Raw genomic sequence first — 23,581 nt, forward strand, 5'->3', positions numbered from 1 at the left:
GGTTATAATAGTTGCTTATGTGCGATTAATCATTGTATGAGAACCTTAAAGCCACATGTCCTCCTCTTTTTAGGGGAGGGAAGATGATGTGGTGTTTCGGTTTCTTCATGGTTGCCAGATTTAGTTTCATGTAAAGTATTTTCACCCTCAGAGGCGCTACCCTGGGTATATATGCGCGGCATTGTATATAATAAAAGAGTTCCTACTTGTCGACCAGCTGCTGCGTATTTTTTGTTGGCGGGCGCTTCAGCGCCGTGCCCTGTGGTTTTCGAGCAGCACGGTACTACAATACCCAAGTCAAAAGAGCAAGTTAAGGAGACATGCAATATGAAAAAAAATGTTGCCATATTAGTAGCCCAGAGAAAAGAATTTTCATTGTGTTTATATGCCTTTATGTTGATTTCGAGGATGTAACCAATTTTTTAATGAATTGCACTCCTTTCGTTTTGCGCCATGATGATGTGTAAAGGTTTTCCCACTAGGCCTTCATGATTCTGAGCCGTTAATAACTCGCATGGCTCTACATTAACTATGTAATGCAAATAACTATGAAAAAAGTGGGTAAAAGACATTTTACTAAACAAAAAAGAATTGTAAAGAGAAACCATTTTGAATCATCAGCTCATATTAACTGCTTGCTTTAGGTTTGTAACAACTGTTCTGGTGATATTGAGTTTTAAAGAAAGTACTTGAACACTTCACACGTTAAAAAATGTGTGGGGAAAATATACTTTCAATTTGCTATCAAAAGTACCCAAAACATGATTTCCAAACTCGAGAAGTTGCCCATAAGTAGATCGTGAGAAAAATATGTTATAAAGGTATAAGTAAGAGGTCGTCTCTGCCGAAAAATATAGGTTTTTAAGATGATTCTTTTCCATCATGGGAGCTTGGCAATCGTGGTTATTTTGAGCATATGGGTATAGTGAAATCCTCGTACAAAATGCAATAGGAGACAGCGTCTCTCATAATCATATAGTGGTTTTGGGACGTTAAACCCCACATATCAATCAAGGAGACAGCCAGGGGACTATATCAGCGGAACTTCAACAAATGAGCTTTTCTTTACTTTTTGGTAGTCAGCTTGTGCTTTTTAAAAGCAATTTTTACCTATTTCTAGTTTCATTAAAAGTTTCACTTTTTTGTCGACAAAGTAGAGACGCTGAACTTGTGAAACCAAATAAAACCGGAAATACGTGATTTTGAAAAAATCCATATTTCGGCTTGCATCTCTCCTTAAGAGCACATATGCAGAGTAAGCTTCGGACCACCGAAAGACGCTTTCTGGTGCACAGTATTAAACATAAAAAAACATGGTGCGCTGGTATAGCAAAGAAGAAATTGTTACAGTCTGCGGGCATGTTTTACGTAAATGAAGATGAAAAAGGAACGAAAAAGAGCAATATTGGGGTTGTTTGATATACAAATTTTATAACAACAGTAAGTTATGTTTTTCTAAACCAACACCACTGTTACCTTCTATACAAGTATTTATAGTCTATACCGGTAGGGATGCATGTAGTTGAGAGGCAGCGAAGTGTGTTCACAAAATGCTCTCTGACCGCGACATACTCTTCTGCAAGCGGCAATCGGCTTGTATCATTCATGTTCGCTGAAGACCACTTTAATTGAAGTGTGCTTCCCCTAGATACACCTAGCTTGCCCACTTTATTCCGGCGTTACACCCATAACATAGTAAAAAGGACCTGCCATGCCAATATGACACCATGCATCATTCATTGGGGTAATATAAAGACAAAACCGATTTTTCAAGTATTCATAAACAGCAGTTTTTTAACACCGAAAACACAACTCGTACCGTGAGAGAACGCTTGGAAAGCAATAAAATGCACTAAAAATACGCTGGCCGGGACGTCATTTTAAAATAGCTGTGATTTCATAGAGTTTAACGGCGTATACTGGTTCACACATGAACCTAAAGGTAAGAATGAAATACATTGTCTTCCTAATAGGCTGTAGAGTTACGATGCCAAGTTTCATGAAATTTCATTGAGAAATTGATGGCAAAATGTGAGAAATACACTAAGAAATCTGTGATGTCATGCGTGAAGATTTCGGTACAAAACCTAAAGATGAAACTCTGACCTTAACTTTCCTTTTTCTTGATAAATACATGCTTGTGAAATAAATAACCTTAACGTTGTTAGGGTACAATCAAACTAGGCCAATTAGTAGCTTTGCTTGGATGTCCTGTTGGCAAAGGGATTCCGAATTTCTTGCCAAGTGTCTCAACCCTTTTGGTGATCATCTCAAATGCAACAAAAAATTTGCCAATTTAACCAATTGAACAGCTTACTGTTGGTCACGTTCATGAGAAAAATATCGTCACGTGGAAGTTTTCTACCGGTACTCATCCGAATGTGTTTTGTCGGATATTTTATTCAGAGAATACTGTTTGCAGATCATGAAAAGTGCAGTTCGTCGCGAAACCGGGAGGCGTGTAATCGAAGTTCCACTGATTTTACATTAATAACCGCTTAAACTTTTATATTTTACAGAAAAATCTATTGAAAAAAGCATTTTGGTACCAATGGAGACTCATTTTGCATATTGTGGTGCTTTGATGAAAAATCATTGTCAACCTCAATTGAAATCATATAAACAGTTCCCATAATAGAAGTTCTATCACTACACTTTTTTCTTTATTTTAAGAGAAAATAATTCTGGGCTTTTTCATTCATGGCAATAGGTAGCAACTTCAATGAAGAAGCTACCAAATGGGAAAACATCAGAGAGTGAGAAGTGAAACCAGTTCATGCAATACATGAACAAGTATTTGAGTATTATTCATCTGAATGCTGTACTAGAAATATTCTTAACATTAATGACCTTTATAGTTATTCACAGATTCAATAGAAAGTCTGCAAATACCTAGCTGCAATTTTTCACGACAGCAGCACTCACAAAAAATGGTGCGCATAACCACCCGCGAGGTCTTCCTACTTGAACTGACGAACTGAATGAACTGCAATAGTCCCACTTAAGATCTTATCTATCAAAACATATTGTATAGAAGGAATATTCCGACTGAAGAAAGGGCAGAGCAAGATGTTCAGAACAAAAATTAAAGATACAATAAGAATTTATTTATCCCCTGCTTTTGGGGCCCAAGCTCATTAGGCCTTCGAGCAAGGGCATCCACGTCGATTTCTGCTGGTGCTGGCGGGGCACTCTGGACTTGGGTGGGTGACCTGAGCGCAACGGCCGACCCGGGCCTTGTCCCAGGTACGGTACTCGCCAGTCATGGCCTAACAATCAGAGTAGGTATAAATATTCCATTCTGGGCCCAACACAGATCGCTTTACTTCATTTTTGGCCGTAAAAAACAGCGTAAAACGTACGAGGATACAGAAACAGTAGACATAGCTCTCAATGTGTACTGTTTCACTGTGTTTTTATGTTTTTTGGGGATGTTCTTTTTCTAGGTAACAATGTACAACTCGCTCAAACCAAGGTCCGGCTTACCTCAGGATGGATAGCCAGCAGAGGCTTTTTCGTATGATAGGTCAGGGCTTGGGTGGCCCACTCATCGGGCTCATGATGGAAAGGCTGTGCACCTCCTGGCACTGGCACCTCGTCTCTGCCCTCCGTGCACGTGTAGCGAAAATTCGTAGTTCTGTCTGGGCAAGTGCCCATAGGTGCTAGCGATACCCATCCGGTTCAGCGGGCGCGTCGTGGTCTTGGAATCGAAGATGTGCATGGCTTCACTGGGCGCCGGCGCTGTACAGAAAGTTTCCCAAGTCGTCGTGCAGACTATTATACGTTGCCATTGTTGAGCATGCGGGCTTGAAGGGGTCATCTCTGCCGTAGTCTAGGCTGTAGGCAATGGCGGCTGTGGCCACATCCACTGACCCAACTGAGCCCAGCTCATTACCTATTAAGGGACAAACCGCAATCGTCCAATCAAAGAGAAACCCCGCTCATCCTATAAAATGCAGCCGCGACAGAGCAACACAGCGCGTGCATGCCTGGCATACCCAACAACGCCTGCTTGTGCTTGTTTGTTTGATTCCCTATATAAATGGCATGTACCCACTTTGGGGTACAGGCCAAGAATGCATTGTAAAGACTGTTAAATATTATTTAGGTAAGCTATTCACTTGAAAACCAAAAATAAAGAAAGAAAACGGAATATTATGTAAAATATTCATTTTAACTACAAACTTTCTGCTTTTCAGCATGTATTCAAGACTGCTGTAGTAACCTGATAGGAACAATTTTGAAAACTTAGGTTTTACCCTAATAAAATGACGAATATTTTGGTATACCAGATTGAATTGTATTTGTTGAATAGCTTTAATGAAATTACGCACGGAATCATAGACATCCGTGTGACAGTTTCCCAAGCCTTAAGCACTGAAGCTTAAAGCATTTCCCTCGGATAAGTTCAAGCCTATTTTTGCAAAAGGAGTAACCAGAATTGAGGCATTGATTGTGACGGAAACTCCAACGCAATCTTGGCAAGAAGTCGGAATGGACCTATTCACTCACAGGAGACACAACTAGTTCCTAGTGATAGATTATCGTTCTTGCTACCCTGAAGATGCATCTACGTGCGAAGCACGAACTCTGAGGCGATCATCAGTGCGGTCAAGAGCATTTTCACTTCTTCCGGCAGCCACACAGTTGCACGAAGCAATAATGAACCACAGTTCACTTCACATGCACTCGCCACTTTTGCGAAGCACTATGGCTTCAAACACATCACCTCAAGTCCAAACTACCCGCAGTCTAACGGGAAAGTTGAGAGGATGGTGCGCACAGTTGAGGAATTGTTTGAGAAACCAGATCTTTTTCTAGCACTCCTGCTTTACAGAGACACTGCAGGCGCCACAGGTTTTAGCACAGCGCAGCTCCTCATTGGCCGTAGCCTGCGAACCAGACCTCCCAAGCTGGCGGATCGCCTCCAACCTCACTGGCCTGAGCCCGAAGTTATTAAGTGCCAAGACGAGCAGATAAGAAGACGAGTGAAGAAAGACTTCGATCGTCGTCGTGCCGCGACTCTCTTTCCTCCGCTGGAGCGGGGAGACATGGTGTGGGTTCGAGACGTCAAAAAAAAAAAAAAAACGGCGTACGTTTTCAGCTCAGCCTCCAAGCCTCGCTCGTACGTCGTGGAAACACCTTACGTGGTGCTTGTGCTAATAGAATACATCTAGTGCCTTATTCGGATCCAACAACGAGCCAAGTCGATGAGTTAGCTTCCGGGGAAAACAAGACAGGAAGAGTGAGCCACTTTTACAGACGCTACGGGAACAGCAACACGACAAGTCTTTAAAGAAGGTGGAGTTAGAGTCAGCAGGATAGGTCGTCGAAGTAAGATTCCGAAAAGACTTCACTTGTGATGTGATGGGTTTCATTGTGTGCTTATCTCAGAGGAGAGATGTAAAGGGCACTATGCGACATGCACTCTATATATGGGGTGTTCGAATAAAGCTAGAGGGATTCGTTCGGTCAATTGGCCTCCGGCTCACTGATGTAGATGCGCTTAACGTCGGTATGCATATTGCATCGTACATGGCAGCGCATCATACGAATGGTGTCTCTAGAAGGGTGATCGTGCATTTTCTCATACACAGCGTACGTACAATGAGCACTGGAGAGGCGAGAAGAAAGGCAACCTTGCGCGCGGCTCGTTCGTCAAAGCGACCGCCAACCCCGTAGGCTCTGCAGTAGAAGCAAATTGCGATATCAGTTTAGGCCCATACGAGCTCTGTGGTTTCTGCTTTTGTGATCAAGCTAACGTGGTCTTCAGCCACCCCGCAGTACCGCACACATGAGAAGACGCCAAGCAAGCACGACAGCCACACGAAGCCTACAGTTCGTAAGAAAGGCCGGGCAGTAAGACGCCGTGATATAATGAGTAAAGGTGGCTTTGTGAATTTGCGAAGGATGTTTTGGGGAAAGTTCACCTGTTCTTTCTTACTTTTTTTTCAGAAGCTATCTGTCATGCTCCTTTATTTTACCCCTTCTGTCTTGCACGTTGTAGATTGGACGGAATCCACCCATGCATGCATACCTTAAGTCGCCAGGTGCTGCGCCGTACTCCCTGCAATGCTGCAGACATTAGGCGCCATTTTCCTCTTCTAATTACTACCACCACCACCAGTTCACTCACTAAAACTTGCGATCTTTGCCTGATGCGCGAAGTTGCGTCGGCAGTCCGCTTCCAGACAGACCACAGGCATCGCTAATGGGCCAGTTGAACACGATCCTCACCAACTTTCCGAAAAATATTTCGCATTAAGATTCAATACACGCACCAGAATGCTCGATTACGGCCGAAAAGGAAGCCATTTCTCGGAAAATGCCACAGTCAGATGCGTCCATCGATCAGTCATTACTGGGGATGCTTCAGTTGCCGAGCTTGAGCACCCAAACGACATGGCGATTCGGTGAGCGTAGTTACAGTGGAATTGACCCGTAAGCTCAGAATTGTACTGCCCGTGCGCTGCGTTGAGCTGTGTTACAGACTCTTTATAATCAATACTGCAAATCTTATAATCAACATTTGCGGTGCACTTACATTCCTGTAGTCTGACGAGGCTCAAGGGAAGTTTCACATACGTATATTACATTCTGTTCGCATTATCCAGAAAATCCTCAGTTGAAGTTATTCAACTACTAAAATTGACCATGAGGCTTGTTTGAATGGCATTTACTTATTACTCAGGTGAAAACCCAAAATACACAATCAATGGGATACATGAAAGACACATTACGCCAGGTGCCGTCGTGGGCCTTTCTTGCGTTCTATTTGTTCTCTATCATAGAAATTATATCCTTTTTATACAGCATTGTTTGACCACCCACCGGCCGACACGTCAGCACCATATTCACTGAATGGAGCGGACCAGCTAAAAAATAACTATTTGCAAGACATCTCTGTTGGGAACCATATGCTACGCTGTGTTTTATTCGGTTTGCCATTTATTTGCTACGTGCACTGCTTCATCGTACAGTTTCTTGGCACTCTCAAGGTTTTCGAGAAAATCGGCCAAGGCCGATAGGCTTGGCTTAAGGCGCCTTTACACTAGCGAGACACGGCACCGATTTGGGCCTGCCGATTGTGTTCGAGTCTTTTGTCATATGTTCGTTCCACTCACACTACAATGATGCGAACAGCCTGCCAATTGTCAACGGCATGCCTGGTCGGCGTCTCTCTGTGCTCGCGGCCTGTTGTCTGCCGATACTTTGGTCACACGGGAAGCGCATGCGGCGACACTGAGCAGACTCGCGTGGTGGTGGGGTGGTAGAGATTAGGAGAAGGGGGAAGACACTGAAGGTGAAGTGGGGCAGCCACCCGGCTGTGATGAATTGGCTTATATTTGGATGGCTTTCAACAGACCCGCATCGTTTCGGCAACTCCTGAAAGTACGGCTTTAAAGTTATCGGTGTTGCGTTCATGCGGGTAAGTTATGCCCAACTATGCTCGTTTGGGGGAAAATTTAAAAAAAGCCGATGCTGTCACAGTGTCGAATGTTTGCGTTTAAGCAGTGGGATGTGTGTATGGCGGCGAATAAACAAAGATGGAACCTAAAGTGGTCAAAGTAGGTAGGGTAAACGGGCTGAGTGATTTTTATTTGTCTCTGCGAAGTATATGAGTCTCATTCTTGGGGTCCTACACTGGGTTATGTTACTGCAACTCGTATATAAGAAGAGCTTTAGCGACTAACTAGTAACGTTCTTCCAGGTATCGGTACGACGATACACAATCTGGTGATAAGTTGGGCAATTATTTTTGTTTTGCACTTTAGTGCCACATACGACATCAAAACTTGGCCTTCCTAACTGAGTTGCGTGAAAAAAAAAACCGGACAACCATGCTCTGACCTATCATTGCATTCTAGAGAGTGCAGCTGCGCTACTTTGTTTGGTGATAAGGTAGTCCAAACTAGATTGAGGGAAAAGGTAGCGTGGGAACTTGAAGAGGCGTATTTCATCAACACAAAGCTGGTGATTCGTGTATCGCGAAGCCCTCCGTTATGTTACTTGCCGCTGAGGTAGGTTTTCTGGAGGTGTACCATTGATACAATCTGACTGCTCATTTAATCTTTGCTTTCACTGCACATGTTCTCGTAACCACGTATATAAGTCTGTTTACTTCAATAAAGACTTCTTTCCTTTGTACTTCATTTTTTCCGCGCAACTCTGTTAAGAAGAATTACCAAATCGCCCAGCAGTCCGTGCTTATCAAAACCTAATGGTGAGATCTTCCAAAAACGGATAAAAATATTCGAGAGATGAGCTACATTGCGATGTAAGATGCAGCCATACGCAAATAAAGATGTTCGCGGCAGCTATCAATGCATGACAAGTAGTCAGTGTAAATAGAAAATGATGCGCGTTATTCTATCAAGCTCAACTTCTACTTAGTTGTGAAGATCCATCTTTTATGGCTCACTGCCAATTGGAAACCACGTTTTTCTTCTCCTTTTCGCTCATCTGCCCTACCTGTGGAACTGTCTATCTCGGGGTACGCAGCGGCTTCCCCACCACCCCTCAGGCACAGGAAAGCACACAAAAAGTTAGCAGAGGAAAAAACTTCAGGCATGCTCCCTGCTCTACCATTGTCTCCCTCGGGCTACACGCACCGCACTGCCCCCGCTATAATCCATGGTAACCAGGGACGGGGGTGGTGGCCACAATAGGGAAGCGAACAAAAGACCTGGGTTGGCTCTCTAAATACCTATTCAGACACCGTGGAAGCCTTTGAGAGGGCGTTCTTATCTCCCCTAAGATTACCCCTTTTGTGATCGTTTGAAGCAAAGACATGGGGCGAATTTTCGCTCAGCCGCCGATCTCCCGACGACACGCGGACGACAGGTCTACGGATGCGTTTTGCTGGAGTTGGAGGGGCTGCTTATAAGAGGAGGAAAAAAAGAAAAGTGAGCCCTCTAACTGTCTGCATCAGGGTGCGACACCTCAACAGTAGCTCGCAAGGGATGGGGGTGAGGAGGGATTAAAAGGATAGGATTAAAAGTATATATATAGTGAAAGATGCGCTGGGACAGAGAGCGAAGACACATCGAGGGATAAGAGAGATAGCAAGGATGGAAACACGGTCACAGGATTCCGAGGACGGCGCACCACTTGCGAGAGCTCTTGTCGGCGTCAGGAAATGGCGTAGGGCAAGTCCAGTAGGTCAGAGCAACGCTGTCGTCAGAGATCGGCGCCAGGAGATGACGTAGGGCCAGCCCTGTCGACCAGAGTTACGCTAACGTCAGAGATCGCGAGGGCACAACCGGTCGGCAAGGAATCCAGCGAGCGAGTCCCCATAGGGTTTTCGGTCTCTCATCATGTTACACTACGACGACATGCTGTCTTTTGAGGCGTCGTCGTCGTCGTCGGCCTAGTGTGAACAGAGGGTCTGGCGCCTTCGTCGGCAGGCGACTCGTCAACCGATGGTTTGCGCCTGCCTCGTGTCTCCGGCGGGATCATGTTAAGGTCATGTCGCTCTAGTAGTGTAAACGCGCCTTTAAAGGCACGTTTACACTAGAGCGACACGACACTGACATGACCCGAAGGAATTGGCCAACGAAAGACTGTCAACACGAGAAGTCGCGGGCGGAGCCTTCGAGAGACCATCGGCACACTGCTTGTGTCTTTGCCGTGTGCATAGGCCGACGACAAGAGAAAAGACACTCCGAAAGACAGTTCGCGGACCAAAATCGGTGTCGTGTCTCTCTAGTGTAAACGCCCCTTAACGGTCCCGAAGTGGGAGTCGCCCACTGCGTGCTAACGCACCCCTTGCAGGACCACAATAAAGTTTCGCAACCAACCAACCGACCGACCGACCGACCGACCGACCGACCGACCGACCGACCGACCGACCGACCGACCGACAGACCGACCAGCTAGCCAGCCACAGCCACAGCCACAGCCACAACCACAACCACAACAACAAGAACAAGAACAAGAACAACAATAATGATAATGATAATATATTAACTATTGCAGGTAATATATTTACTAAAATATTTATCAAGTATCTGGTAATTTAGTATTCCAACCTCCCCCCACCAGCGAGAAATACTGGGTGCGCTAAGGACTCATACATCCGCTTTTACTCAGTACGTAAACCGAATTTCGTATTGAAACAAGCAACAGTACTCGAAGAATAAATATTCTGATAATCAACCCTCGGACGACATTCTGTGAAGCTAGAAATGATTCTATATGTCCAAATTTTTTTCCTCTTCGCAACATTCTCCCGATGCGCTGTTGTCAATCCGAGAAATAAGCACAATTTTTTTCAGTACATTTGAGATGGTCGCCGAAATGCCTGGGATGTTTTTTGTTGAATAGCACATAAAATTTTCAATCCCATATGCAACATTTGAAATAACAACACAGTTCTCGTCATTTTTATTTCAATTATCTTCCCAATTTCATGTTTTCTATGAGGCTTATCAATCTCTATTTTTCTGTTGTGCTTTTTTTAGCTTCTTATGAGTCAGAGAGCACATGCTTTTTTCTATTTGCGTCTTCTGTATGACAGCTGGCTACAACAGAGGGGTGAATTTCAAACTGCTTCAGATAAAAACACATGATGCAAACATTGCATTTTTTCCGTTCTAATCAGTTGGTACATTTGAAAGCAACACTGATTAGAATAAACATGACCGTTGGCCCAGTACCACAATTTTACCCGGGTGAAATTGGAAGTTACGAAACCAATAGAGTAGCGTCAGTCACATCGCTATATCAGCGGTGGGTGTGCTTTTGCGTGTGGCACACAAAAAAAATCACAATAAATATCAATTTTTCAATAACTACGGCGACCCTAAGCTAAACAATTTAGGTTATGAATATGTGAAAAAAGTTGGCGACTGAACGTGATAGCGTGGTTTTCTTGTTTGCATCAGTGCGTATAAAGATTATTTTAAGTGTGAAATGGATGCAATGGGAACATGTGTGTGCTCTTTCCAATCTTTCCCACTCGAAACACGCGCAAACTTCCCGCGCAACGCAATTTCTTTATTATCTGCTTGTGGGTCTTAACTCAATAACAACAAAAGTTTTAAAACTGTGATGCCAGTAAACCTAACGTTTACACAACGGTATTTTTATTTAAATTAGTAGCACAACATGGTACAATATTGCCGTCGATTGCAACTGTGTAAGAGCCCAATCGGCGGAATCGCAAGGCGCATCACGTTTGTTTTGCCTGTTCACGTGAGTCGTCCGTGGTGTCTGCTAGGGATTTTCGTTTCGCAGCTCTATGCCACAATACTTCCCGCGTTTTGGCGCGTCCAGTAGTTGATTGCTTACTGCTGACGCACGCCCTGACAGCGTTGTTATTCAATACACTAGTCTGCTATTTGGGCTTTTGAAGTTTCTGCTACTGCTGCCGTGCCTTCGGCAGTTGATTGGTACGTTTCGTTTTCACCGCAGGCCACTTTTAACGCAATACCATTACACTGTGTAGTGTTCAGTGGTTGAACGATCTATGAACATTCCCCATTCAGTGTACCTGCTTAAAATGAAATTATTAGGTTTGCAAGTGGCCATCTATACTGCATGAACGTGTCGACTCACGACGACTGTGTGGTGCAGAGACCGTGTTTAACTGTTGCAAAGAAGTATCTTGCTTTAAAATTTGGGGCCCGGGGAGACGTACGGAATAGTGAAGTTCATGCCTTCTCGTTTACTGTTCTTTCTTTCCAGGGATGTGATTGAAGGTAAATACTGTATACCAGAATGCATCAATACCAACCAGCCGGCAATGATGACCCCCCCAAGCGGCTCTCCCGGCTCACCCCCCAAAAGGAAAGAATTAAAGGTGGCACAAAAAAGTCAAAGCCTTCCTGTTCTGAAAACGCCTCTCGAAGAGCTCCGTCTAGAATACAACAACTCTGTTGCAGCCTAACGAGCACATGTCAGCGCAAGTTCTTTATCTGATGACGAAGCCTTTGAGCTGGCACCCAGATGTGTTTCAAAAAAGAACTACCTTTCTGACTCTCAGACTCCATTGTTGACGCTAGAGTGGAATCGGTTCGTCTTTCTAGTCTTGTCAAGTGTCCTTCGTCCACCAACTTGAATCGACCTCTGAGTTTTGCTGCAGAGCAACTGCTACGTCAGACCAGTTGCGTGGGTACAGGCAGCCTGAGTTCTCCTAGTGATGGCACAAATGATAGTTATGCCAACAAAGCTCATCAGCTGTCTCTTTTGGCAAAAATGGAGCCCCCAACAGGTTCAACACGCTGTGTTACCAAGGTACACCACTTTTGGGCAGTTTCAGGCATGTCAGAATTTCAAGACACTGTTGACTTTCCTCCACATCAACCAAGTATTTTTCCCAAGATTTACACTAAGGATGCTCGCTTGTGTTTCGTAGTCTACACCACATTAGTATGTGAAAAAAGGGGGGGGGGGAATTAACTGCATACTGAATTTTTTTCATGTGCCAAAGTACACATTTCTAGCGACCAGCTTTCACAGAGTGATTGCAAATTTTGAATGATAATAAACAATGTAAGTGTTAAAAACGTTATTCAAGTCATAGTATCTTCCTATACTGTACACAAACAGTTGTCTTCCAAACTTAAGTGATAATGCTGCTTAGAAGCTTGCCAAGCAGAACAGGTCGTTACACACGGTGTCTCTAGTTCAAATATTGTATTTTGGAGCAGTAGCAGCTGTCCTGCATGAGTGTCATATTAAGCATTATTTCTCTTTTCTGTTTGGAGTAAAATAATTCTCTTTCGTTTTCTTGAGTTGAAATGAAATTTATTGCGCACAACTTATTTTTTTTTCAAAGGGAAAAAGACCAGTGGTGTGCAGGTCGTGGTTGACATTTTCGATTTGTTTGGAATGAAAGTTGATTCGCAAGAACAACACTGTTTTGCTTTGGTGGTGGATTACAGTTACCTATATGGAACTCTTACTCAAGGCTTGGCCTACCTGCCCTTGAACCATATGCATCATCATCATCACAGTTGGTCACAGGCATGAACAGTGTCCTTCATAGGTGGTCTTCATACACTGGCTGTGCCCTATCATCCCTCTTTCTACCTTTTGGCACTGGTCACAAGAAAAAGAAAAAAATCTATTTTGCACGAACTGCACGATTTATATTCAGTGATACATGGATTTTCTGATGCATGTTTTTCAGTTGGAATGCTACACACAATAACTTAGGCCGATCACTTTTGTGTGCTCCTACATAAATGGCAACTACTATGTTCGGTGTTATGCGTGTAGTACCTTTTGCACACTTTATTATGAGTGCTGCGAGCACTCTGTCATCACTTCAATTGAGGTATATATTTGATCCCATCCCCCTCAAACCCAATGTGGGAACTATAGCCAGTACGCGTCTCTATGAAGTTGACTACATTTCTTATAATGGGTGACATACCAGAACATGTTTTCAAATAATTTGGTGCCAGTAAAGCTGCCCTTGATGTTGCACCTTTCTCACTCTAACATTTTAAAGGTTTGTAATATACCCGCCCCTCACGGTCTCCTGAATTAGCGTTGAGTAGTTGAAGCAACAAGTTCCTGAATTAATTTTCTGTTTAGGTGGAGCTACCACAAATCTAAATTTATTGGAATTTGACCAGATGATGTCAATGACAATGACTTTCGAAATGAAGAATTTTGTATAAACACGCATTTTGACTACTCCTACGTGAATTCAGGGATAGTGAAATGTAGAACGAAGGATGCAATGGGGTCATCAGCTTGAGTTTTGTTTCTGTCTTTTATACGTCGCAACAAATCATAGCAACCTGATGACTGCAATTTGAATTCCAAGCGTGAAATCCCACATAACACCTGATATGTCGAAGTTGTTGCACTTGTGAGGGAAGTTTCATTACAGCGCCACTTGGAAACAATATTAAAATTCATAAACGCGCGTTTACGCTACAGCAACACGACACTGACATGACTCTGACGAAAACATGACCAACCGCAAACCATCAGCCGATGAGTCGCCCACCAATGACTCGCCCGCCGATTAAATCACCAGACCCCATGGTCAAACCTGGCCGACGACGAAGACGCCTCAAACGACAGCATTTAATCGTAATGCATTATAATGAGAGACCGAAAACCCCAGCAAAACGCATCCACAGACCGGTCGTCGGCATGTCATCGAGAGATCGGAGGCTGAGCGAAAATTCGCCCCATGTCTTTGCTTGAAACCACCCCCAAGCGGGCAATCTTGGGGGAGTTAACAATACCCTCTCCGATGCTTCCATGGCGTCTGATTAGGCAGCTCGAGCCCCACCGGAAGTCTTTTATTCGCTAAGCTATTGTGTATCCCCAACCCCGTCCCTCGTTACCATGGATTATGGCGGGGGCCGCGCCGAGTAGCCGGAGAGGGACAATTTACAGCAGGGAGCATGGCTGAAAATAACGTGCATGTGTGCAAGTTCAGCTGGTGTCGCTGCGTGTGCCCCCAATGTGGCTGCAGAATTGGCCAACGAAAGACTGTGACCACGATAAGACGCAGGAGGGCCTTCGGAAAATTACCGGCGGACTGCTTGTGTCTATGCAGTGTACATAGGCCGACGACAAGAGAAAAGACACTCCTAAAGACAGCCCGCAGACCAAAATTGGTGTTGTGTCTCTCTAGTGTTAACGCGCCTTAAACAGGGGGCCAGTGCTGGCCGTTTGCACGAGTTGATCTTTTTTTAAAGGCAGTAACACAGACAAGTCTACTTGACAAAACGACCGCTCCAGCTCTGGCCCCATTTATACGAATTGCTCTACGCAAGCTGCTACCTTCACTTCTTGCCTTCTTTTGTAAATTATGTGATTTGGTAAAAGTGGTATAATAAATATAACACAGGAAATGTTATTTTAAATGGTTTATGCATGCTACTGTGTGCATGCCTTGGAGTTGAAAGAACACATTCCTCAGTCGAATATGTTCTAGTGAAGGCATTAGCTGATGAATAGCATTAAGCCCTTGTGTGATTTGCATTTGTGGCGCTGCGCAAATGGCAATAAATTCAAGGCATTAGGAAGTTAATGCCATTTGCTGTGCCTGTGCTCTACTGTGTTCCATCCGTGTAAATGTAAAACTTTATATAGGTGACTTTCATAAGGAAGTATGAATGGTGAAAGCTTTAGCACAAATCATTATTGAAGCAGCAGTAAACAGTACAGATTGCTCGCGGCCTGAAATTTGCCATTTTGATGCATCTCTACAAGCTATCTGGTTGGGAACGTCAGTGGCAAGGCGTCACAGCTTGGTGAAGAAAACCGTTAGTTTTTAAACAGAAAGGTCAATGTATTTGTGGCTACGTGGAACTTGAATGGATCGGTATGTTTTAGCAGCGACTTTTTCATGGTGTTCGGTGAACATGCATTTCTGTGCAAAGTTTTGTCACTTGTAACTGGGAGCTCATTAAGATCTGCCACTCCTTGTATTGAGATCGTTTTTATTTTAACAAATTTTGAGTGTTTGGGTGTTTTAGCAACCTTGTTCAAGGCAGACGCGTAGTTGAACAGCTTTATTGATTCATGACAGAATCTGGTGAGGAAAGGAGGGAGGGGGAACAAGACGCAGAATCTAAACGGCCGGATTTTTTTGTGCATCAGCTAGCCCTTCTGGCACATTCCACTATGCAGTGCTGTAGTCTGGTTGCACGCTGCGCAGTGCAGCCTCCAATCAATCCAGTTGTTCTGGCCCTTGCCATGCATGCCTGCGTTTGTCTGAAAAATTCGGAAAGATGGGACCAAGGTCTGCTCTGGTGCAAGCTATAGTAATCCCAAATCATGTTTAGTGTATTGTCTTCTCTAACGTACTTATTATGTGCACTACATTATTTAGTGTAGAATAAATTATTTACTTTCATGTTGGTATAGCAATAGTGTTTTGTGAAAATTTACCATAGAACTACTACAGAAATAATATGCTAAAGTTATACATGAATAATGGCTCATATTTCCTTGAGTTTTGTAATGATTAGCATTTTGTTAGAGCTAGGGGACTCTCAAAAATTTGCAGTTTTGGCACAAGGCAGATGCAATGAATGCCATAGCAGCTCATCGTAATGTTACACGAAGTAAAGCTAGGATATTTAGGAACCATACAAAATGTTGTGAACATGGTCTAATGTGCGTTAAGCTGCAGCGTCTCACACGCACAGCAGCACGTTCTTCCTGTGTCTGGGCATGTATACGAGTCCGCCTTGGTTCAGCACGACTAGCATTCCGTTGGAGCTGCATTCCATTGGAGCTGTTGCACAGGTGTTTGTACAACACACGATGGCATCAGAAAGGCCGATCTACATACAGCATTTTCACGGGCGTTTGTCGGGCCCTTCCTTCCATGGCTTCAGTCGATACCGGGAACAGTAGTGAAAAGTGCAGTTCCAATGCTCTTCAAGCGCCCACGTCAGATTGCCCAGACAATGCGTTGTTGGCGTGAACGCCGAAAGCAGCTGGATATAGGAGGAAGCTCGCTTTCTTGCTTGCTTGTTCCTTTATGTGTGGCTTCCACCCACCATGGGGGATTGGCCATAAAACTGGTGGTTGATATAATTGTTTTTATTTATCAAAGGGATGAACTATAAATTGACTGCACCAGGAATAAACAAAAAATTTTGAATAATCAACGTCCGACTGCATGTCTATTGACAGTAAGTCAGTGGTAAATGGTGTATATATGTAGCTCACCGTTAGTGAGAAGGATAGAAACGTAAACAGGATAGCATGAGCGGCACAGTCTTGTTGGTTATTGCAGCAGACTGAGGTGAGGAGCGAGGAGTTGCTGGCTCGAATCCCCGGTAGGGTGCCTTGGAATTCTTTTTCTTCTGATTTGATTTTCTTTGATCCTCCATATATCTATATATATATATATATATATATATATATATATATATATATATATATATATATATGAGATCTAACAGACAATAATGCCAAGGAAGGTATAGGGGAAGTTATTAGGCCAATTGTAATGGTCTAATAACTTCCCCTATACCTTCTTTGGCATTATTGTCTGTTAGATCCCATTATTGTGTAAAACACAAAAAACGAGCCCTTAAGTATACACTTGTATCCCATATATATATATATATATATATATATATATATATATATATATATATATATATATATATATATATATATATATATATATATATCTGCTGTTATTTTGCCCCCTCTGCCGAATGGGTATGTGGTTCAGAACACTGTTTTTCTGCATGCGGATGTAAAAGGAAGACCTTATCACGCGGAAGACTTTCGCGAGCCACTTTTTCGACGTGTTCAGCCCACCGAGGTTCTTGCGCTCGGCGCTTATCAAATGAACCACGTGTGGGCAGTGACGTGCCGAAGCACTGACGGTGTAAAGAAACTTTTAACTTATCCGCAATTGACCATTTGCGGGAAAACTACTGCGCATGAGCAGTAACGGCACAGGTAGCGCCCTCTACAGGCGTTTTGTTTTTGGTTGGAAAACATCAGCCTGGCCAGCCGCCAATCATACATTCGTTAGCCGTGGTTGAGCGGCCTTGCTTTCGTAGTTAAAGCTAATATGCCAACACAATGCGTGAATTATTTTACCGAGATACAAGCGTGAAGAGCTGGGCTTGTAAGTTCATGTTAAGGTGCGAATAAAACCTACGAAAACTACCGGTGACTGTGCATTCGGTTGTGCCTTCATCGTCCTCCTTTTGAGTTATCGCTGGTTTTTGTCGGAGCAAAACTGAGAAATTAGCGCGAACTTTGACAGGCTCTCGTCCGCGAGAGTACGTGCTGAAAAGAGATGCTTGGATAACGGCATGCGAAATGTTGGCAGAGGAGGAGCCTTTATTGAAAGAGAGGAGTGTGACGCACGCGGCTCGTCCTGGGTATACCGAACCAGCGCCTGTTCTGGCCGAGCTAGCACTCTCTGATCTCTTTAGTGTACCACGGCAGCACACGAGTCGCGCTCATACCCGCGTTACCGCTCAATACTTCTGTTAATACGTGAAGATGCACTCCAACGTATCTGCGCGAACCCTTTTTCTTAGAAGCACGAGTAATTTGATAATCACAATAGTGGCAGCTGCATCAGTAGTCCCTTTATGAACAGTAGGATAAATTCATGTTACGTTATGAAATAGAATGTAGCGTATTAGGAAAGTACATATTCATTATTACATCATCACTTGACACTGACGATTTTAACTAGAGACACTTGTATTCGAGTGTACTAGACACGCCTATAGTATGCTCTACTTGTATATATATGAAAACTCCCTCCCAGTAACACAATCACAGTGCGTTCTAACGATGTGACCTGTAGTAACGGCGAACACTGCCGTTTTCACGCAAACATCGCACCTCACAGAAGGTGCACAAGCCGTCCTCACCGAACATATAGCTAATCGACAAACATTTCAAGGTTCAACTTCAAGTGTATAACATAATGTTCTTCTTTGAGAAGCAGGCGTGATGAGCCTGGCGAACCGTCGAGGTAGCGGAGTGCAGGTGTCACCTCACTTGGTTATTGATCAGGCTTAAACGCGAGAAATTCTTGTTTTACACCGTGTATACAAACGTAAACAGAATGTTTTCCTCTTTAAGTACCATCTTGTTTCATTAATGGGCACGCGTTTTTGGTCCTAAAGCAACAAAAAAAGCGCATTTGAACCGCTTAACACTGCATTGAGCATGTTAGTTGACGAAGATGTTTTCCAACCAAAAGCACAAGTAAAGCTTTCCTGTTTGCACGACAGGGGGCGCTCACTTTTCCCCAAATGGTCAATTGACTGTGAAAGGCCTCAAATGCATGATAATCCACCCAAGCCACCGCGACGTCCGTCTGAAGCTGCATTGGTTGCTCTACCACGTAAGAGAAGAGGACGTACGAAATGCACTGACCCCCTACGGGATGGTGCTTGACGTAGGAATGGATAAGTGGCGAATTGACGACTACACCCAGCAGAATACCATGACGAGAACTGTGACGCTCCGGCTAAAAGCTAATGTTACGCTGGACGATATACCTCACCAGTTACGAGTTTGAGGAGAGCTCGCACTTATTGTGGCAACCGGAAGAGCGCCGCGGTGTTTGCGCTGCCAGCAGATTGGCCACATTAGGAGGGACTGCCGAATCCCGCGGTGTGACACTTGCAAGCGTTTTGGACGCGCCCCTGGGAACTGCACGAAGACATATGCAGCAGCTGCATTGAACACCGGGAGCATGGATAAATTCGAGCTCACTATGGACGAGGCCGAAGCAGAAGAGTCGGTGAAATCAAAAACGGTTTGTGAAGAAAAAACACCTAGTGCAGCAGGCATGACGCGATTGCAGAAAGAACCGCCAAGGTCAACTGACAGTGGGGGAGTGCAACTTATCGTGGATGCATCGGAGAAATCACAGGTGACTTCTGCGGGAAAAACATTCAGTACAGGAGGCGTGATGGATGTGCAAGAAGCAGGAAAAACAAGTGAACCTGCGTGTATGCAAGCGGCCGCAGAATCATTGACGAGCGCAAAGGAGACTGATGTTTTAAACGACGCAACCGCTGCAACAGATGAGAGCGAATAATCTACTCAAACTGTCCAGGAACCTGCCGAGGGTGGTGCCATGGCGTGGCACGACACCGAGGAACCAGGTACGGGAGGGAAACGACCACGAGACGACCCCTCAACAGAATCAAGTGATATGAGCAATCAAGAACCGCCACCGAAAGGAGCTCTCCTTCGGAGGCAACGAGTGGCGGTCAAACATAATATAACAGAAGGGGAAAATAGGGCGGGAAAACCGGCCTCTTGACAACACATTGTGTCGCCTTCTACCAAGAAGGTGCACCGGACGACTAAATAGGTGGAGTTCGGCTAAGACGGTATGGTGAGCAGCTACTTGTATTTAAAAAAAAATGAGCTTGGAACTTGAAAGAGCAATGAGTTTTGCCAGCTTAAATGTACGCGGATTAGCTTCAAGAAGGCGGCAGGACCAGTTGAGTAGGCTGTTTTTGGAGCATGACTTGGATGTGATTGCTGTGCAGGAAACTAAAATAGCGACAGAGAAAGATACCGATCATATGACGTTACCTTTTCGCTCAATGTATAACATCTGTGTATCCCATGCTGATGGCTTATCAGGAGGGTGTGCGCTCTTCATACGACGATCGATAGGCGTTGTTGAAAGAAGTGTAGCAAGCAGCGATAAAGGACGCTACGTATTGTGTGATTTTTCTTTTTTGAATTTCGAATGGCGTGTCATATGCGTTTATGCTCCGAACCGAGACAGTGAAAGGAAATTTTCCTTTGAAGAAATAAGTAACTTACTGGAATGTGACAAATATGTAGTCCTTTTTGGTGATTTTAACTGTGTTTGTAGAAAGGAGGACCGTGTCAAGCCGGCCCAGTCATTTGATAAAAGTGCAGTGTTCTTAAATGAAATGATTGCAGAAAATGGCCTGGAAGATGTTGGTTTATGTATGTCTAATTGCAGTGTTCAGTTTACGCACTTTCAGGGTCTAAGCCACGCACGTTTAGACAGAGCGTACATATCACTGGACCTTATTATGTGCTGTGAGGAATATCTTGTTACACCAGTGTCTTTCAGCGACCACTGTATGATTAGTTTCACACTTGGCGCTAAAGACAGGACTCCGAAATTTAACTGGCACTTGTGGAAACTAAACAGCCATATCTTGAAAGATGAATCTTATGGCAAAGATGTAACCGAAGCCCTCACAAAACTCTACGGTAATGAAAAAGATGCCTGGGAAACAAAGTGGGAATTTTTCAAACAAGAGGTTAAAATGAAAGCGATAGAACGATCTACAAAAATAAATTCGAGAAGAAACAGGCGGAAAGGTACCTGCGAAGGCAATTACAAGTGCTCTTGCAGGAAGAAACTGTGAAACTCGGCTCCTTCACCAATGAAATAACAGATACTAAAAACAAACTGGAGATTTTAGATAAAGAGAAGTATAAAGGCGCTATAATAAGAGCTAGAAGTGAAAAACTTTGGATAGGTGAGACACCCACGAAACGAGCTTTGGGTGACGAAAAAAAATACGCACAAAGAAATGAAATCAGAGAAATAGTACGCAAAGACAGACTGACGAATGAAAAAGGTCAGATAATGGAGGCGTTTGTGGACCATTATCGCAATCTCCTCGGAAAACGAGTACCGATGGCCACGGGTTTTAGTGATGTCTTTCTTGATACGATGCCCAAGCTTGACGCCGATACACGAGAAATATTAGGGGCTCCTATCAGCGCACAGGAAATGAAAAAAAACTATTGATGACCTAAGTACAGGCAAGACGCCCGGCCCAGATGGAATCGGGGCGGAGTTTTATAAAGTTCATAAAGAAGACGTGGCAGTTGTGTTATACAAAGTTATCGTAGAAGCATACAAAAAAAACTGCCACGCTATCACACGCAGGCGCATACTGCCTCGATACCGAAGACAGATGATACCAGCAAACTTCAATATGTAAGGGGGGCGCTGCGAGCGCGCGGAGCGAGCGGTCACGCTTCACATCGACTCCCTAGGAAATGCTAATTTTCGGCGGACCATCGACCCTTACAGGACTAATTTTGGTACGTGAGTGATCAACTCTGTGAGTGGACCACGTCAATACCAAATTTGGGCCATTTCACTCAATTTTGGGAGTTTTAGAGCAATTTCATGTGCGAAGCGGGCGAGGCCCCGCTATACCTAACGACGGCTACCTTTGCTCCGACCATGTGCTCGGTCGGCGCGGCACTTGGGGCGGCCTTGGAGGCCTCCCCAGAGCTCGCCAGGCTTCGGAACGACGAGAACGACCAACACTACGAAGGATTCCAAGCCATGGACACCTCGGCCGCGGATACAAGTGCGGATTCTGCTCGCAAGAGGCGGCATAGTCAGCTAGGCCTAACCGCCGCGAAGAAGAAAGCCGCCGAACAACCGACCGGATCACGACTCGACGCCAGCGGGGACTGCTCGACGACGATCGGCGACGGTTTCCCGACCGCCACCGGCATTGGACAGTGTGTTACCGCGGTGAACAGTGACTGTGACCCACCAAACTCGTGTGCGGGTTGGACTGTAGTGGCCTCTCGACGCGAGAAGAAACGGCAAAAAACGGGCAGCCCATCGCAGCGGGATACCCTAACCGCAGGTGAGCCGAGCAAGTCTCTCTCGGCTTCGAACGCTAAGTTGAAGGAGGAGTGTAGGCGCGAACAGAAAGCGCAGTACGTTGCCAAAGTGAACGCTAATATGGCAAAGTCAGCCCGTATGCCTACTTTCACCAAGAAAGACGAGCACCGCGTGATTGCTAGGCCTCGCGGGGGACTCGTAGTGAGTGCAACCAAAATGACCACGCTGCGCACAGCCATCATAACAGTGGCTAACATTAAGATCGAAGAAGCGGAGGACGATTTGTTTGCGCCGAACGCCGCCCAGAACATTATAGTGCTGAGCACACCTAGCGAAGCGAGATCATTTCGCTACGGATCAATCCGTAATATCACGGTGGACGAACGCACGTATGAAGCGTTTGCGTATAAGAGCACCCCAGACAACACCTCACGGGGTGTAATAAATGGAGTGGGCAGAGAGGAACCTGAGGAACAGATCACTCGGTTCCTAGTGAACAAGCATAACCCCACCGTTATGGCCGCACACCGGCTCGGAAATTCTGAGTCGGTGGTAATTCTATTTGAACGAAACAAAGTATGGCGGCTTTGTCACGAAGTGTACGCTGTACAGGCAGCACCTTAATGTCTGCACTACATGCGGCCATATAGGGCACAGGAAAGATGTGTGCCCAACTCCGAACGCTAGGGTGTGCTTCGCTTGCGGTAGAAACAACCCAGGAGAAGACCATGCAGAATACTGCAAACCAAAATGCAAGTTCTGCGGCGGCTCCCACGTCACGGGCGCGGGCAAATGCAAGAACAAATTCAAAACGCCGCTACAAATCAAGCAGCGGCAGTGGATAAAACAGAACACCGAAACCATAATCGAGATAGCGCCCACGAAAGTGACCGGGGAGACTGCGCTTTCTAGAAGATTCGACTTCCCGGAGCCGGGAGCCAGCGGCACACGTCACGAACAGAACGGCGTGCCAAGCCGCGATAGAAGCAGAGCGGAACCGGAGGACGTGAAAAGGGCTGACGTCAACTCCGGAAGACCGAAAGGAGCACGTACGCCAAGACCGGCGCCGCAGGTGCAAGCGCACCTGAGCCTGACAAACAAGTCTGACGTAAATCGCGCGACGATGACGCAAAGGAGCGGGGCCCCGAACAGAGTAGCAGCTGCAACGCTGAAGGAGCCTGGCAAGATGCCAAGCGGGGGCGGCTGCAGCGAACAATGCAAGAAAGAGACGTGGGAGTTGAAAGCTACCGTTAAGAAAATGGAGAAGGCGATGAAGGAATTCCAGACGGCGTGGGTGGCGATGCAGCTCACCATCAAACAACAACGAGGCGTCATCGACCAACAACGAGACGCCATTAGAAGGCTTCAAGAGGGGGAATCAAGGAACGAAGCCAACAACAAGATGGGGACAGACGCCGATGAGGATGACAACGGAACACCAACAAACATCGCGGGCAACGCCTTTGTCAACACTACAACCTCTAAGACCTACCAATTCACCGTTAAAGC

At 45.0% G+C, this 23,581-nt stretch overlaps 1 protein-coding gene and 1 long non-coding RNA gene across 2 annotated transcripts in view; one reads left to right on the forward strand and one right to left on the reverse strand.

Moving 5' to 3' along the window:
* The window catches only part of LOC119185766 (uncharacterized), a 32,870-nt gene extending 20,356 nt beyond the window's left edge, over nt 1–12,514 (forward strand). The window contains exon 2 of the long non-coding RNA XR_005111602.2: nt 11,689–12,514. This is a non-coding gene — a long non-coding RNA (uncharacterized LOC119185766). The remainder of the gene's footprint in view (nt 1–11,688) is intronic.
* LOC142776980 (uncharacterized) lies at nt 3,138–3,930 on the reverse strand. The gene is made up of 2 exons (XM_075881290.1): nt 3,487–3,930; nt 3,138–3,269 (listed from the first exon to the last, which is right to left on the reverse strand). Exons 1-2 carry the CDS (start codon nt 3,655–3,657, stop codon nt 3,138–3,140), a joined length of 303 nt encoding a protein of 100 aa, XP_075737405.1. The 5' UTR covers nt 3,658–3,930.
* Nucleotides 12,515–23,581: the final 11,067 nt, after the last annotated feature.

Source organism: Rhipicephalus microplus, chromosome X (assembly GCF_043290135.1).
Source record: "Rhipicephalus microplus isolate Deutch F79 chromosome X, USDA_Rmic, whole genome shotgun sequence".
In the NCBI taxonomy this organism is placed as follows: domain Eukaryota; kingdom Metazoa; phylum Arthropoda; class Arachnida; order Ixodida; family Ixodidae; genus Rhipicephalus; species Rhipicephalus microplus.

Coding starts and splice junctions, on each gene's coding strand:
- LOC142776980 (XM_075881290.1), bottom strand. CDS start 3,657: ATGGGCACTTGCCCAGACAGAACTACGAATTTTCGCTACACGTGCACG. Junction 3,270..3,486: donor TGCTGGCTATCCATCCTGAG/GTAAGCCGGACC, acceptor TCTGATTGTTAG/GCCATGACTGGCGAGTACCG.